General features: G+C 39.6%; 1 protein-coding gene and 1 pseudogene across 4 annotated transcripts in view; both read right to left on the bottom strand.

Annotated features, from left to right (window-relative positions):
• npr3 (natriuretic peptide receptor 3) overlaps positions 1–13,393 on the bottom strand; it is a 120,606-nt gene that overhangs the window by 65,621 nt on the left and 41,592 nt on the right. For all 4 annotated transcript variants that reach the window (XM_069924226.1, XM_069924223.1, XM_069924225.1 and 1 more), the window contains exons 2-3: positions 10,489–10,611; positions 2,549–2,721 (exon numbers count right to left, since the gene is read on the bottom strand). In XM_069924226.1, the coding sequence (XP_069780327.1) occupies positions 2,549–2,721; positions 10,489–10,611 (296 nt within the window). The remainder of the gene's footprint in view (positions 1–2,548; positions 2,722–10,488; positions 10,612–13,393) is intronic.
• LOC138757232 (peroxiredoxin-5, mitochondrial-like) lies at positions 8,262–8,821 on the bottom strand (annotated as a pseudogene).

Genomic DNA, 13,393 nt, shown 5'->3' with positions numbered 1-13,393 from the left:
CTTTGTTCACTTCCACTTTCCCACCAATATCCTGTCAGCCTGCACTCCCCCTACATCCCCACCTTCCTCCCTCCTCTCCTTTTCTCCTCCCACTTTTTTTTATTAAGGCACATGCCTCCCATTTACCAATGATGAAGGACTCAGGCCCGAAATGTCATAATTTCCCAGTTTGCTGCTGTATGCTTTCATATTTCCATAGATGTTGCATGACCTGCTGAGTTCCTCCAGCATTTTTGTGCATTGCACACCATCAAGAAATATTATTTACAAAGAATGTTTCAGCTTTATTTGCCATCAATTTGGCACAAGATCATTTGTTCTTCACCGTTCTTATATTCTTAGGAGACTGCACTCTGTTTGTAATGAGGACTGCGCTGGTTCACAGATGTGACATGTATATTTCATCAGAAGTCCACAGTCAGAACAAATTGGAAACAATGTCTCCTCCTCAGCACAGGCACACCCCAAGGATTTGTATTTAGCACACTACTAAATTAAACATCTAGGACTGTGTGGTCAGGCACAATTCTAATGCTATCTACTTGTTTGCCGATGACACCGCAGTTGGCGGCAGAATCACCAACAGCACTGAGGGAGTGTTCAGGAGGGAGATGGATCAGCTCGTTGAATGGTGTAACAACAACAACCTTGTGCTTTACATCAGCAAAACCAAGGTAATGATTTTGGACTTCAGAAGGAAGTCAGAGGAACATGACCCAGTCCTCATCGTGGGCTCAGTAGTGGAGAGGGTCAAGAACTTTAAATTCCTGGGTGCCAAACATCTCCGAGGATCTGTCCTGGAGCCTCCACATTGATGCAATCACAAAGAAGGCTCGCCAGCAGCTATATTTTGTGAGGTGTCTGAGAAGGTTCGTATATCATCAAAGACTCTCATAAACTTCTACCAGTGTACTTTGGAGAGCATTCTGGCTGGTTGTATCACTGTCTGATATGGAGGCGCCAACTCTCAGGACAAGAATAAACTCCAGAGAGTTGTTCACTCATCCCGTGACATCACAGGCTCCAGACTTCACTCCATCAAGGACATCTACATGACGTAGTGTCTTAAAAAGACACAGCCTCAATCCTCCCAGGCCATTCCCTCTCATGCTGCTACCATCAGGAAAAAGGTACAGGAGCCTAAAGACGAGCACTCAATGGCACGAGGACAGCTTCCTCCCCACTGCCATCAGATTCTTGAATAATCAATGCCTTACTTTTCACCCACTATTATTTTTTTATAGTTATGTTGTAAAATGGTTTTCACATGAATGTTCATTCTACGACACTGCCACCAAACACTGAATTTCATGACTGGTTCATGACAATAAATTTTGAATCTTATTCAATATTTCAGGTAAGTAGAAATTATGTGGGAGATTGTGTAGTAAAAACACAGCAATTCTGGAGAAGCTCAGCAGGTCTCACAGCATCCATAGGAGATAAAGGTCTATAACCAATATTTTGGAGCTGAGCCCTTCTTCAAGGTTAAATATCTTCACTTTGAAGAAGGGTTCAGGCCCAAAACATCAATAGACCTTTACCTCCTATGGATGCTGCGAGACCTGCTGAGCTCCTCCAGCATTGCTGTGTTTTTACTACAATCACAAGTGTCTGCAGATTATTATGTTTCACAGAAGAATATGTATTCCTCACTTAGAAAATCAATGCTGTGAATGTCTATATTCAATGATAACTTGATTTTGACACAATGAGGATTTTGGCAAAGAGGAGAAGAACTCTGTGAAAAGAACCTGGAAAGAAAACTTTTCTTCTGGAAGACACTCTTGTTTGGGGTGTCCAACAAGCAGCAACCATCTCTCTGTAACCCTCCACAACTTCCCTGCCTGCTAATTCTAAGTAAAGCACTGAACTTTGCTTGAATATAAGGCTTCAAATGGGTAAAATTTTTAGAATAAAAATTTCTCTTCCGCCCTTTCTCCCTCTGCCTCTCCCTTCCCCCCCACCCCCCCCAACCTCCATTTCCAAAATTTAGGGGGAAAACAACAGAAATCACAATATGTGTGTATATTGTTAATCTGAGAAATTTTATCAATCATCAGGTGAAGTTATGATGGAAGTTGATTCACTCCAGTGAAAAAGCAACCTAGAGCAATCTTAGTAGAAATGGAGTTGATACCTTCAGCTGTAAAATTCAAGCAGACAAATTTATCATGTAGCTGGTAATTTTCTGACTTTACCTTCTTATTTGCTTGAACAGACAGAGTAGGTAAGTTTTCTTATCAGCAACAAAATGTTGCTAGATATTTTCACAAGTATTTACTTATAACATCAATCAAAGTTGCATTTGCAGCCACCATGCACATTGCCTTAATGTTAATTCCACTCTGTTACATAGTGACTAAATAACTCTTTCATTGATTCAATTTAGTTGACCATCTGAGTTTGCTCCTGTATACTTATCATACAAGTCAGACTTCACTGATTCTATCCCTCACCTGATCTTTAACTTCCTGAATTAAGTTTACCTTTGAATGGTCGATAAATGCTTAATTTTTTTCAAAAATTATACATCAGACTTACGTACATTATCATCTTCAGATCTCAAATCATACTGATGGCGTGATCTGTTCTTCATATCAGTAGCAAACTTGTGAAACTCTGGCTTTGCCGTCCTGAGTAGAGTCACTGTCTGAAGGGAATGGTAGGCTTGTTTGGCTTCAAAGTCAAATTTATCTCCTTGCTTCCACGAACCATTTCCTAAGAATAAAATAAAGATTTTATTTGATAATTGCTCACAACAATATAATTAGAGCTTATTGTTTGGATACAATTGTATTATTTATTTAAAATAGTTAATTAATACAAATTGTAACAATATGTAAAATGAGCTATGAAATGGACATTAAAATTACACCCAAAACTGACATATAAAGAAATTGATTATTCTGCTACAAATGCGATACAGAACCTATTTGATGCTTTATTATGTGATGCAATGGGTTAATTGAATATATGCTTAGAAAAGGGATTAGAAATAGGTTAGCATTTAGGTTGCATGCATTTTACAGATCGAACAATGCAAAATTCCGAGGCCAGGTGCAAACAGAAGGTTCTGGGCTTCAGCAACATTTGCAAGCACACCCCAGAAACTGAAGCATTTGCAGAGAGTTGGGGGCATGTGTTAGTTTGTAAAGCCTGGGAATTGCAACATTTGCGAACTGAAACCAAAGAAAAATAGCAGCGCCTGGAAAATCAGGAGGGGAGAGGCAGAGAACTGGAGAAAAGGCTGGACGGAAGAGGAACTGGTGAAAAGGCTTCCTTTCCCAAGGCTGGGCAGAGTTCTAATATCGTGGCCCGAGTGTACTCTCTGTGGAAATCGGGCATGGTGGCTTATCTTCCCAGTGTGGCAAAGAGGAGAAGAACTCTGTGAAAAGAACCTGGAAAGAAAACTTTTCTTCTGGAAGACACTCTTGTTTGGGGTGTCCAACAAGCAGCAACCATCTCTCTGTAACCCTCCACAACTTTCCTGCCTGCTAATTCTAAGTAAAGCACTGAACTTTGCTTGAATGTTTGATTCTGTTTGATTACTGGAAATTGTATCCATGGAATTGTGGACAGTACAGTGGAAGAATGGCCAGTTAAAAAAAAACATTATTGCGCTTAGATTAGGTCGGGGGGGTGGGGGGAGGGATTGTCTAAATAACTTAGTGTTGATAAGTTAAGTGTTGATCTTCTTGTTCTATATTCAGGGAATTAAACTCATTTTGTTTAAGGAACCATTGCTTTGATGTATTTCTATTGCTGCTGGTATATGGGGTTCACTGAACTCGCAACAATTACAATACTTAGAATTTTTATGAATTGTGCTAATGTGCTCAATTTATGTGGGTTATAAAACAATGGGAAAGAAAATATGTACATTATCATTTTCAAATGTCAAATCATACTGTTTTTCACATCAGCACCAAGCCTGTGAAACTGACTTTTTCATCCTCTGAAGAAAACTGATGTAACCAACGTTCATGTTATAGCAATAAAATGGCTTCAAAGTATCACACGCACTCTCTCAAGAATTTAATATAAATCCCAAAACTGGATTGATTGGTGACTAACTTTATGCACAATTTCCTCAAGAATTAAATGACCCCAGAATGGATAATGTTAGCTGGCCATTATTTCCAGGTGAAATGGAACCCGCTGGGAAACTGCCAGCTCTTTCTTGATGCTAATCACATGAATACACCTGATGTTTTTATGTGGACAGATGTGCACCTCATGGTCTATTAGCATAACACTTTCATTTAAAAAATCTGGAGCGTGTGGTTACAATCTGGGACCATGATTGCACCACATTAGTCTGTTGCTTCTCTTGTTATTTGCTGACATCAGGAGATTTGATTGAACAACTTCACAAATCACAGCAGAATACTCGAACACAGAATTCACAGAGTGTGCTAAAATTAACAGGCAATATATTATAGAGTACTTAACTGCTGAGATACTCATTGCATGGCAACACTCCATTGCTGGCAGCAACAATGCGGCCATAATTTGTAGATCTGGAAGTGAGCATTTTTTATTGATTCATGGGATGAGGGTGACTTTGGCAAGGGCAGTTTTTATTGCTCATCTCTAGTTGTCTTTGAACTGAGAGAAACCAGTTAAGAATAAACCATATTGTGGCAGATCTGACTACACAAATAAGACAAATGAAATAAGAACAGGAGGTATCCTTCCTTAAAACATATCAACAAACCAGATTAATTTATATTACTGGTCCAAGCCTTTTAATTCCTGATTCAATTCACCGACAACATTGACATTCCCCAGCTGCCCAGATCATTTGCCTGGGTCTCTTCATTGGACAGATATATGAATAGGAATGACAAAGAAGGCTATGAGGCAAATGCAGGCAAATTTGCCCAGTTCAGTATGCCAACTTGGTCAGTATGGACAAGTTAGGTCAAAGACCCTGTTCGTGACTTTATGACTTTATTGTAAGGGAAGTAACTGGCATGTAATTGCACCAAAATGAACATGTACAGAATGGACACTAACTGTGAAGGCTGATTGACGGCTTATTACCTGTACAGGTACACAATCCTTTATCTGGAACCCTTGGGTGACAATGTGTTCTGAATTTCAGATTTTTCCAGATTTCGGAAAGCTAGATTTAAGCCCACCCAAATTGTACTACCATATCCACCCCCACCCCCTTCCAGTTGTGCTACCGTCCCCTCCCCCTCGCCCGCCCGACTCGCGCTGCTGGTCTTCCCCCTTGCTTGCCCGACTCGCGCTGCCGGTCTTCCCCCTTGCTTGCCCAACTCGCGGTGCTGGTCTCGCCACACCCCCCCTATCCGCCCGACTCGCGCTACCGGTCTCTCCTGCTCACCTATCAGACTCGCACTGCCGTCTCCCTCTACACTTGCTGGATTTTAGAGCTTTCCGGATTTTAGGTGCCCGGATAAAGGATTATGTACCTGTATTAAGAGTACCAGTGTATAAATTCACCATGATTTACTAGGTAGCATTAAAATTCTGACAATTCCATTAAGGTATCTGTGCCCTCACTTCAAAGTAAAACTTGGAACAGAGAAGAGCCTAATTGGAAGTTTCTTACAGAAAATAAATATAATTTCTGCTTCAGTCACACCTTTACTGTGACTCCTTTGACAATGAGCGCAAGTACACCCACACTTCAAGGATCAAGAAGGCTCACTGCCACTTTATCAAGGGCATTTAGAGATGGACATTTACAAGCCGGCTCAGTCAAAAAAGCTCAGACCATTCGTAATTACGTAGACATGAGCTGAAGCTAATTAAGTAGAACTGAAATGAAAGTGTCAGCTATTTTTGGCAAAATTCTGTAACATGAGATGGATTCGACTCCCAGAAAAGATTAAAAAAAGGAAACTGATTTTTTGGGGGAGGTGTCCTGCTGTTGCATTTGACACAATCATCACAAATAATCTGTTTCTCACCCCAAAATAGATCATTCATCAAAGTGAAATGTAAACTCATGCTTAAAGAAAGCCTAATTGGATAATGAACTCAAAGGTAACTTCCTTGCACGAGCATTGCTCCATATTTTCAGGAAGCTAGGGATAACAGAGCACACAGATTCAGGAGACAAGCAATAAAACTGCTCCAAAGTAAAGAGAGTAAACTTTAAAGAAGGTTATACTGAGTTGTCAAAGGTGGAAGGAGAGAAGAGAGTCACAGTGCTGCTTCAAAGGGTTCAACTACCTAGTCCTCATGCCAGTGTAATGATTATAATATTTTGGGGAATTTGGCAAAATTTAGAGTAGGCTACATACATATACACATTTTAAAACAGATCTTATTTGAAAGACTCAAGAATTCACATGGCAGGATCTCTGGAAAATGTTATGCACATTTCACAAGTAGGTGCTAATGGAAATGGCTCATAAAATGCATGACCATTGTCTTGCTGGAGTCAGGTTGACTACAAGTAACCTTTCTGCAAAGTTCTCACAGAAAGGTCACACCTGGGTTTGGTTTATACTTAAAATAATAACTTGAGCAGAAGGAAGAAGTCCTGTTGTTTGCTGGAGAAGGTAGGGGTTTTGCAAGTCACATGAGTCACATGCTTTTCACTGAAGTTTCAGTTGGGGGGAGAGAGAGAGAGAGGTCACAAGCTCTCTCAGTAAGTGTGTGTGTGGGACACTGAAAAGTGCAATCCAGGAAGAACTGATGAAAAGTTCCAAAGCAGTGGATGGCTGGAAGTGCTATCTGACTGAGGTTTCTCTTGGAATAAGAGGGAACAGATTGGAGCTTTGTGGTGGCCTAGAGGAAGAGGTTATCATCTGGAAAAACCTGATGGGGCAAGTTTCATCAGCGAGACCTTGAGGTGTATAATGGTGGTACCTCAGTTGTGGAAATCCTGGAGCAACAAATCTCTCTCTGCAAACCCTACAAGAACCTTCCTGAGCAGTAAACATTTACCTTTCAAGCACCAAAGCATGCTGAACTTTATACATGTTAAATTCTGTGCACAGAGTAAAGGTTGCCTGAATCCAGAGAACTTGGATAAGAAGTGAAATTGAACTTTTCTTGAAATTACACACACATTGCATACACGTGCGGTTAGAATTAGAAGGGAATTAATTTGGATTAGTATAGAGAATAGTTAAGTATAAGTATAGACTTAAGTTAAAGTTTGATTCTATTTTCATGTTTAAAGTTGATTAAAAATAACTTTGTTTTAAAAACTACTTGTCTTGGTGAATGTCTATTGCTGCTGGATTTTGGGGTCCTTTGGGCTCATAATACCGGCAACAGAGTATAGGCTTTAACTGGCCTGTTAAAGGAGCTGATGGTGTTTGTAAATAAAATCCTGCAACCACAAGGTCTGGGCCCAAGATGGTGATGTCTGTGTATGGCAGTGGCCACAAAGAATTGCCAGCTCCAGGGGCAGAGGACCAGCACAGTGTAGAACATTCACATTTGAAAAAGAGGAGATGGCCCTACAGGACAGTGACCACGGCAGCAGGCCAGCAAGGGGGACAGCAGCCTGAGTGACCCACAAAAGCTGCGGGCAACTTTCAGGCAATGGACCCACATGGGCTGTTGGCTGGTAGTGATTGGCTCATGGGAGCTGGGTATCAGAGCCAGGATTCGAGAGGTTGCTGAGGCCAAGAAAGGCTCCTGAAGTTAAAGGCTTCCTAATGATGTCGGAGGTTTGCATCTGGAGTTCGGGTTGCCGATGGATCAAACAGGAGTAAGTGCAACTGCAGAGGTTGCGGGAGCGCTGGTGGTCAATCCATGGACACTCAGTGATTCTGAAGGATCTCTTTTCCTTCTCTTTCTCATGTTCTGTAGGAGGCACTGGGCGACATTAATGGCAACTCTTTGTCTGCCTGATCGCAGGCAGAGGCCAAATTTGTGTAATATTACATGTTCTGTACTATGATATGAATTTAGACATTGAGTACAGTAACAGGCCATTTTGGCCCACAGGTCCGTGCTGCCCCATTTACACCCAAATAAACTTCAACCTGGTATGTTTCGAACAGTGGGAGGAAACCAAAGCTCTGGGGAAAACCCAAGCAGACACGTTGAAAACATGTAAACTCCTGACAGATATTATGGGATTCGAACCCCGGGCCCAATCATTAGCGCTATAAAGGTATTGCACTAATCACTACACTAACCATGCCACCCATGACTATTAAGGAATCTTGAATCTTTTTTTTTCCCAGTTAGAATAATTTTATTCTAACTGCGCAGTGCTGACGTCAAACACCTGGGTTGGGAGGGGTGGGTAAAGCAGCTCCTCAGATGATGCTCTTGGCGTGCTGGCCGAGGCTACAGCTCAAGCCAGTGCCATCAGGCTCCACTTGGAGCTTCACCACCACTCCATCCTCCAAAACCAATAGGAACCTCTTGCAGCATTTGTTCCCCAGGGCGGCGATCAGCTGCTCCTGGTCCAGCTCCAGATCTAAGGCCCATGTGAATGATCCAGTGGGATATGCCAGCATCCAGATCTTGCCATCCACCTTGTGATGATCTCCCCAGGCTTTCAAGACAAAGGTGTCATTCACAGCGATGAAGGCGATGATGTCAATCCCTTTCTTCTTCAGCTCCTCATAGTTCTCCAGGTAACAGGGCAGGTGGTTGTTGTTGCAGGTGGGCATGAAGGCTCCCGGCACATCAATCAGAATCCCTTCTTCCCTTTGAAGAGCTCCGCGATGTTGGCGACACAGTGTGGGCCCCCTTCGACAGAGGGCAGCTTCTCACCGACCTCGATGGGCATCGCGGCAGTTACGCTCCAGCGGACATATCTGCAACTTTAGCGAGCTGTTGCCCAGAGCCTCTGGCAGCCCAGCCGGCTCATCCTTGCCGTCTTATCCTGTCAGCCGGACCAAGCCCACCCCACTCCTCCCTGGCCACTGCCCCGCCTCGCCATAACCGAGCAGCCGCGCCAGCCCTCTGGCCCCTGCAGGATTCTTGAATCTTGAAAATGACAGAAAGCTGAGTGCTGGCACTATTTACAATTTATATTAACCAATGCAATGATTAAAAATATTTATGACGTGGACAACACCAAATGTGAGAACTACAAAGAGTACCAGAAGGCAATAAAGGAACTTCAAGCAATGCATATATTGGATATATGGATTACCTTCCTTTAAATCTGTTTGTAAATTAGAATGTCATGGCATGGGAGGATAATTGCACTCTCAATAAGATGGGATGCAAAAGAATTACTCTCACTAACTGAAGATGGGGTCAGAAAATGAAGATCACCTGTGGCCATTTTCAGGAAGTGCGTGAGTGGCTAGAAGCCACTATTTCCATTAAAAGCCCCATTGCTGCTCGTATTAAATGATTTAATCTGGAAATATTCCAGCAGAATTAGTTATAACATTTGATTTCACAATTTCTCTTCAACTAATTTAAAGGGTTTAAGTTATTATGAATGGCTTAGTATGAGTGACAGTGTTAAGAATTGACAGCCATGCATAAGCCTAAAACTCATAATTAGACATTTGAAAGTCAGGTAGTCGGTGTAATAAATAATTTTCTTTTTAATTAACACAAACCTCTGTAAAGATATATATGAGGTGTTATATTTTTATAATAAAAACATTATGTATAAATTCATAACTATGAATAAAACTAAGGAATCTTCGCAGCAAATTATCAAAAAATGGGCAACAGAATACTAAAGCAAATAAAACAGAAAACCAGCTGAGTAGTTTATTTCTAAAGGGTGGAAATTGCCAAGCAAAGAAGTTATGATATATGTAGACTGATCTCTGTTTAGATTTGGATTCCCATGCACAGTCCCAATCAGGATTATACCGTATGGAAGAACTGGAGAGGATTCAAAGATGATTTAAAGGATAAGTCAGAAATTAAAGAATGAAATGAAGGGTCTAGAATTTTTTTCTCTGAAAAGGGGATAATAGGGTAATCCTGAATCTAGATGCATATTTAGAGCTTGCAAAGAGGCATTTGTTCCATTGAGCTCACTGCGATTCTCAGTGAGAGTGTTCACTCTGTCCCATACCTTACCTATTCCTATAATTTATACCCCCTCAAATAAATATCCAACTTTCTTTCAAATGCTCTCATTGAATCTCATTCCATCACTCATTTCCAAATTATGACCGAATGTCCAGATATTTGCAGAAAAGAGCAAAACTATTCAGAAGAAATCGTCTTCGCCAGCGAGTGATAACTATCAGGAACTTGCCACCACAAAAATGTAAGAAGCAAATTCTATAAATCCCCTTCAGGGAAGGGTCAACAAACACACCAAGGGAAAGGATCATTTAAAGGAGAAGTGCAGAAGAAGGATAGAATGAAGCATAAATGGACTGAATACACCAGGGCTTACTTTTGACCTGTACATGGAATTAAAAAGTAAAGGTCCAATATGCATTATCTTTCTTTGTTTAGTGTTACAACACCAAAGGGAGATTGAAAATGGACTTACCACTACAAATCACTAATATTAGACAAATGAGAATTCTGAGGGGTAAAGGTGGAAAATACCGTATAAGCTGCTGTTGAAGAGCTCGATGTTGAAGAACACATAATCTCCATTGGTCATTCCCTGGCGATGTGCAGCAAGCATGATTTTCCGGATGGTGTGGCTACTTGCACACATGATCACAACTGCAGACACAAAGACAAGGAAAAATTAGGATGGAACTGTATCTAATGAATCCAAATCCTCCTACTCCTTGCAGATGACATTCACGGTCACAGAGATGCTGATAGCTCACCAAACTATAAGGGGAATGGCAGAGAAAGATGTCGTTCAAGGTAACTACCACAGCAAACTTGAATGTGTTCACCTTTAATGCCTCTGAGCCGTTTTGATAATGGTCACAGAATAACTAGTGGAAGAAAAAAGTCCAATGATCATAATCAAGGTGACCCGAATCATACAGCACTCCAACTTAGTCCAGATAACTTAAAAAAACAATTTCACAACAAATAAGTTTATGCCTCTCCCATCATAATCGTGCTTGCTTTGTTTTGATGCTTTTTAAAAAATATTTTATTTATGATTTTTTGAAACTCAGACAGTTCCAATAATTTACAGTAAAACCAATCACATTCATCAAGTAGATTTACATTTCTTCTACTGAGTCTAGTTTTATACCCCCCCCACAACAAAAAAATATTAAAAAAAACACATTAACATTTAAATAAAGAAACTTAACTTACATAAAAAGGCAAAAACGCTTATTTAACATAAAAAAAAACAGGACGCCACCGACCGAGAACAAATAAATTAAAAAAAGGAAGAGAAAAGAAAGACACATTAACCAGAGAGGAATTAGGGGATATGGGGAGAAGGCAGGTAGGTGGAGTTAGGTCATAAATTAGATCAGCCATGATCGTATTGAATGGCGGAGCCGGCTCGATGGGCCATTTTTGGCCTACTCCTGTTCCTACTTCCTATGTTCCTATAGGGTCTGTCGGAGCACAAACGACCATGCTCCAGGTCTCTTACATTCATCATTTGAAACAATTTACACCAATCTAATTTCTACTCTATTTATATTATTAAACAGCAACTTCACCTCATCACAAGCAATTAGATTTTCAAACTAAGCCACAAGATTTTTGGACAAAATGATCAAAAGAGATTGGTTTTAAGGAATGTTTTAAATCAGAAAGATTCAGTACTGTGATCTCAATAAGGAGAAAGCAAAAAGAATGCAGATGTTGAAATTCCAAAATAAAGATTTCAGATTTATTGTCAGAGTACTAACATGACATCAACTACAACCCTGAGATTCTGCCAGGCAGAATTACCACTTATTAGCCATGGGGGAAAAAACTGTATTCAATGAGTACGTGTAAACAAATAAAGAAATGTAAACAAATTGACTGTGCAATAGAGAGAGAAAAAATTGGTATAATATATTCCTTTCTATTCAATTTTGCTATTACAGACGTTTGGCACTTTCTAAACCCTACTTCTAGAGAATACACCTTTTTATCTAATGTTCATCATTCTTATATGTGGATTAATTACTTTGTAATTGATAATCCCTAACTAAATCATGTGAGTATCAAGGAATGGTTATTTCTGACTATGCCCCAGTTATTTGTCTTTGAATTTGTATGATAATTCCATGATTAGTAAACAATTGAGATTTAATACTACTCTTCTTATCAACAGAGAATTTTTAGATTTTGTGGAGCAACAAATTCAGTTCTTTTTTGATACTAATTCCTCCCCAACAATGTCCAACTTGATTGTTTGGGATAAAATGAAAGGATATTTCAGAGGGCAAATTATCTTGTATATGGCTAATATCAAGAAAAAGACAACAAGAAAGGGTAGATTTAATTAATCAGATTAAGCAAATTGACTTACAACTTGCTCAAAATAAAAATCTTGAAATATATGAGAAGAGTAGAATTTAAAACTAAATTTGATCTTCTCTCTACTTATCCCATTGAACAGCAATTGTTAAGAAATAGAAGTCAATTTTATAATCACATATAAAAAACTAATAAGTTACGAGGTGAACAATTAAAAGGCATTTCTGCTAAAAAAAAACAAATAAATAAGATATGCGTGTGCGATGGTAATATGACAACAGATCATTTCAAAATAAATGAGACCTTTAGAGAATTTTACTCTAACCTTTATACTTCTGAATTTAATAATGACTATGCTTCAATGTTGGAATTCATGGATCGATTGAATTTCCCTGTACTTTCTCAAGATAAACATGCAAGTTTAGAGAAACCTATTTCAAATGACGATATAGGTGTGGCTATTTCCTCATTAGTCAGGTAAATCTCCACAACCAGTTGGATTTCCTGTAGAATTTTATAAATCCTTCTTCAACAGCTTGTATCTCAACTGGTATTGGCTGACTCATTTAAAGAAGAGAAGGTGCCTTTATCATTTATCTCTCATTCTAAGAAAAGCGAAAGAGCCAACAGAATGTACTTCATCATTATTTAACATTGATATGAAGAGTCTATCAAAGATTCCAGCACATAGATGAGAAAAAAATGTACCATTTATTATAGACTCAGACCAAACTGGTTTTATTAAAAATCGTTATATGTATTATAATTGCTACACTCTCCAGCAACAATTGAGAGAAACATAAACGAATGGGTTAAGTTTAACACAAAATGTATTAACAAGCTAATAATAATAAAATTAACCCGATAAACTTAACATCCTAACACCAGCCTTAATGGCAACTCTATATAAACAACAGATTGTTATATGGTGTATGTGGGGGTAAAAACCCAGACCATTACAGTCCAAGCTGAAATGCTCCAAAAAATCACCAAAATTCCTAAAACAAAACCCCCACATCAGTTATGTCAAGTCTATCAGTCAAGAAGGAGCACCTCGCAGATCTGGTCTCCTGGCTTGGGATTATTTGTTTTCTTGCCCACTGGTCTTTTAGTT

The sequence above is a fragment of the Narcine bancroftii genome, chromosome 3, assembly GCF_036971445.1.
Source record: "Narcine bancroftii isolate sNarBan1 chromosome 3, sNarBan1.hap1, whole genome shotgun sequence".
NCBI lineage: Eukaryota > Metazoa > Chordata > Chondrichthyes > Torpediniformes > Narcinidae > Narcine > Narcine bancroftii.
This window is presented reverse-complemented; position numbering and strand designations above follow the sequence as displayed.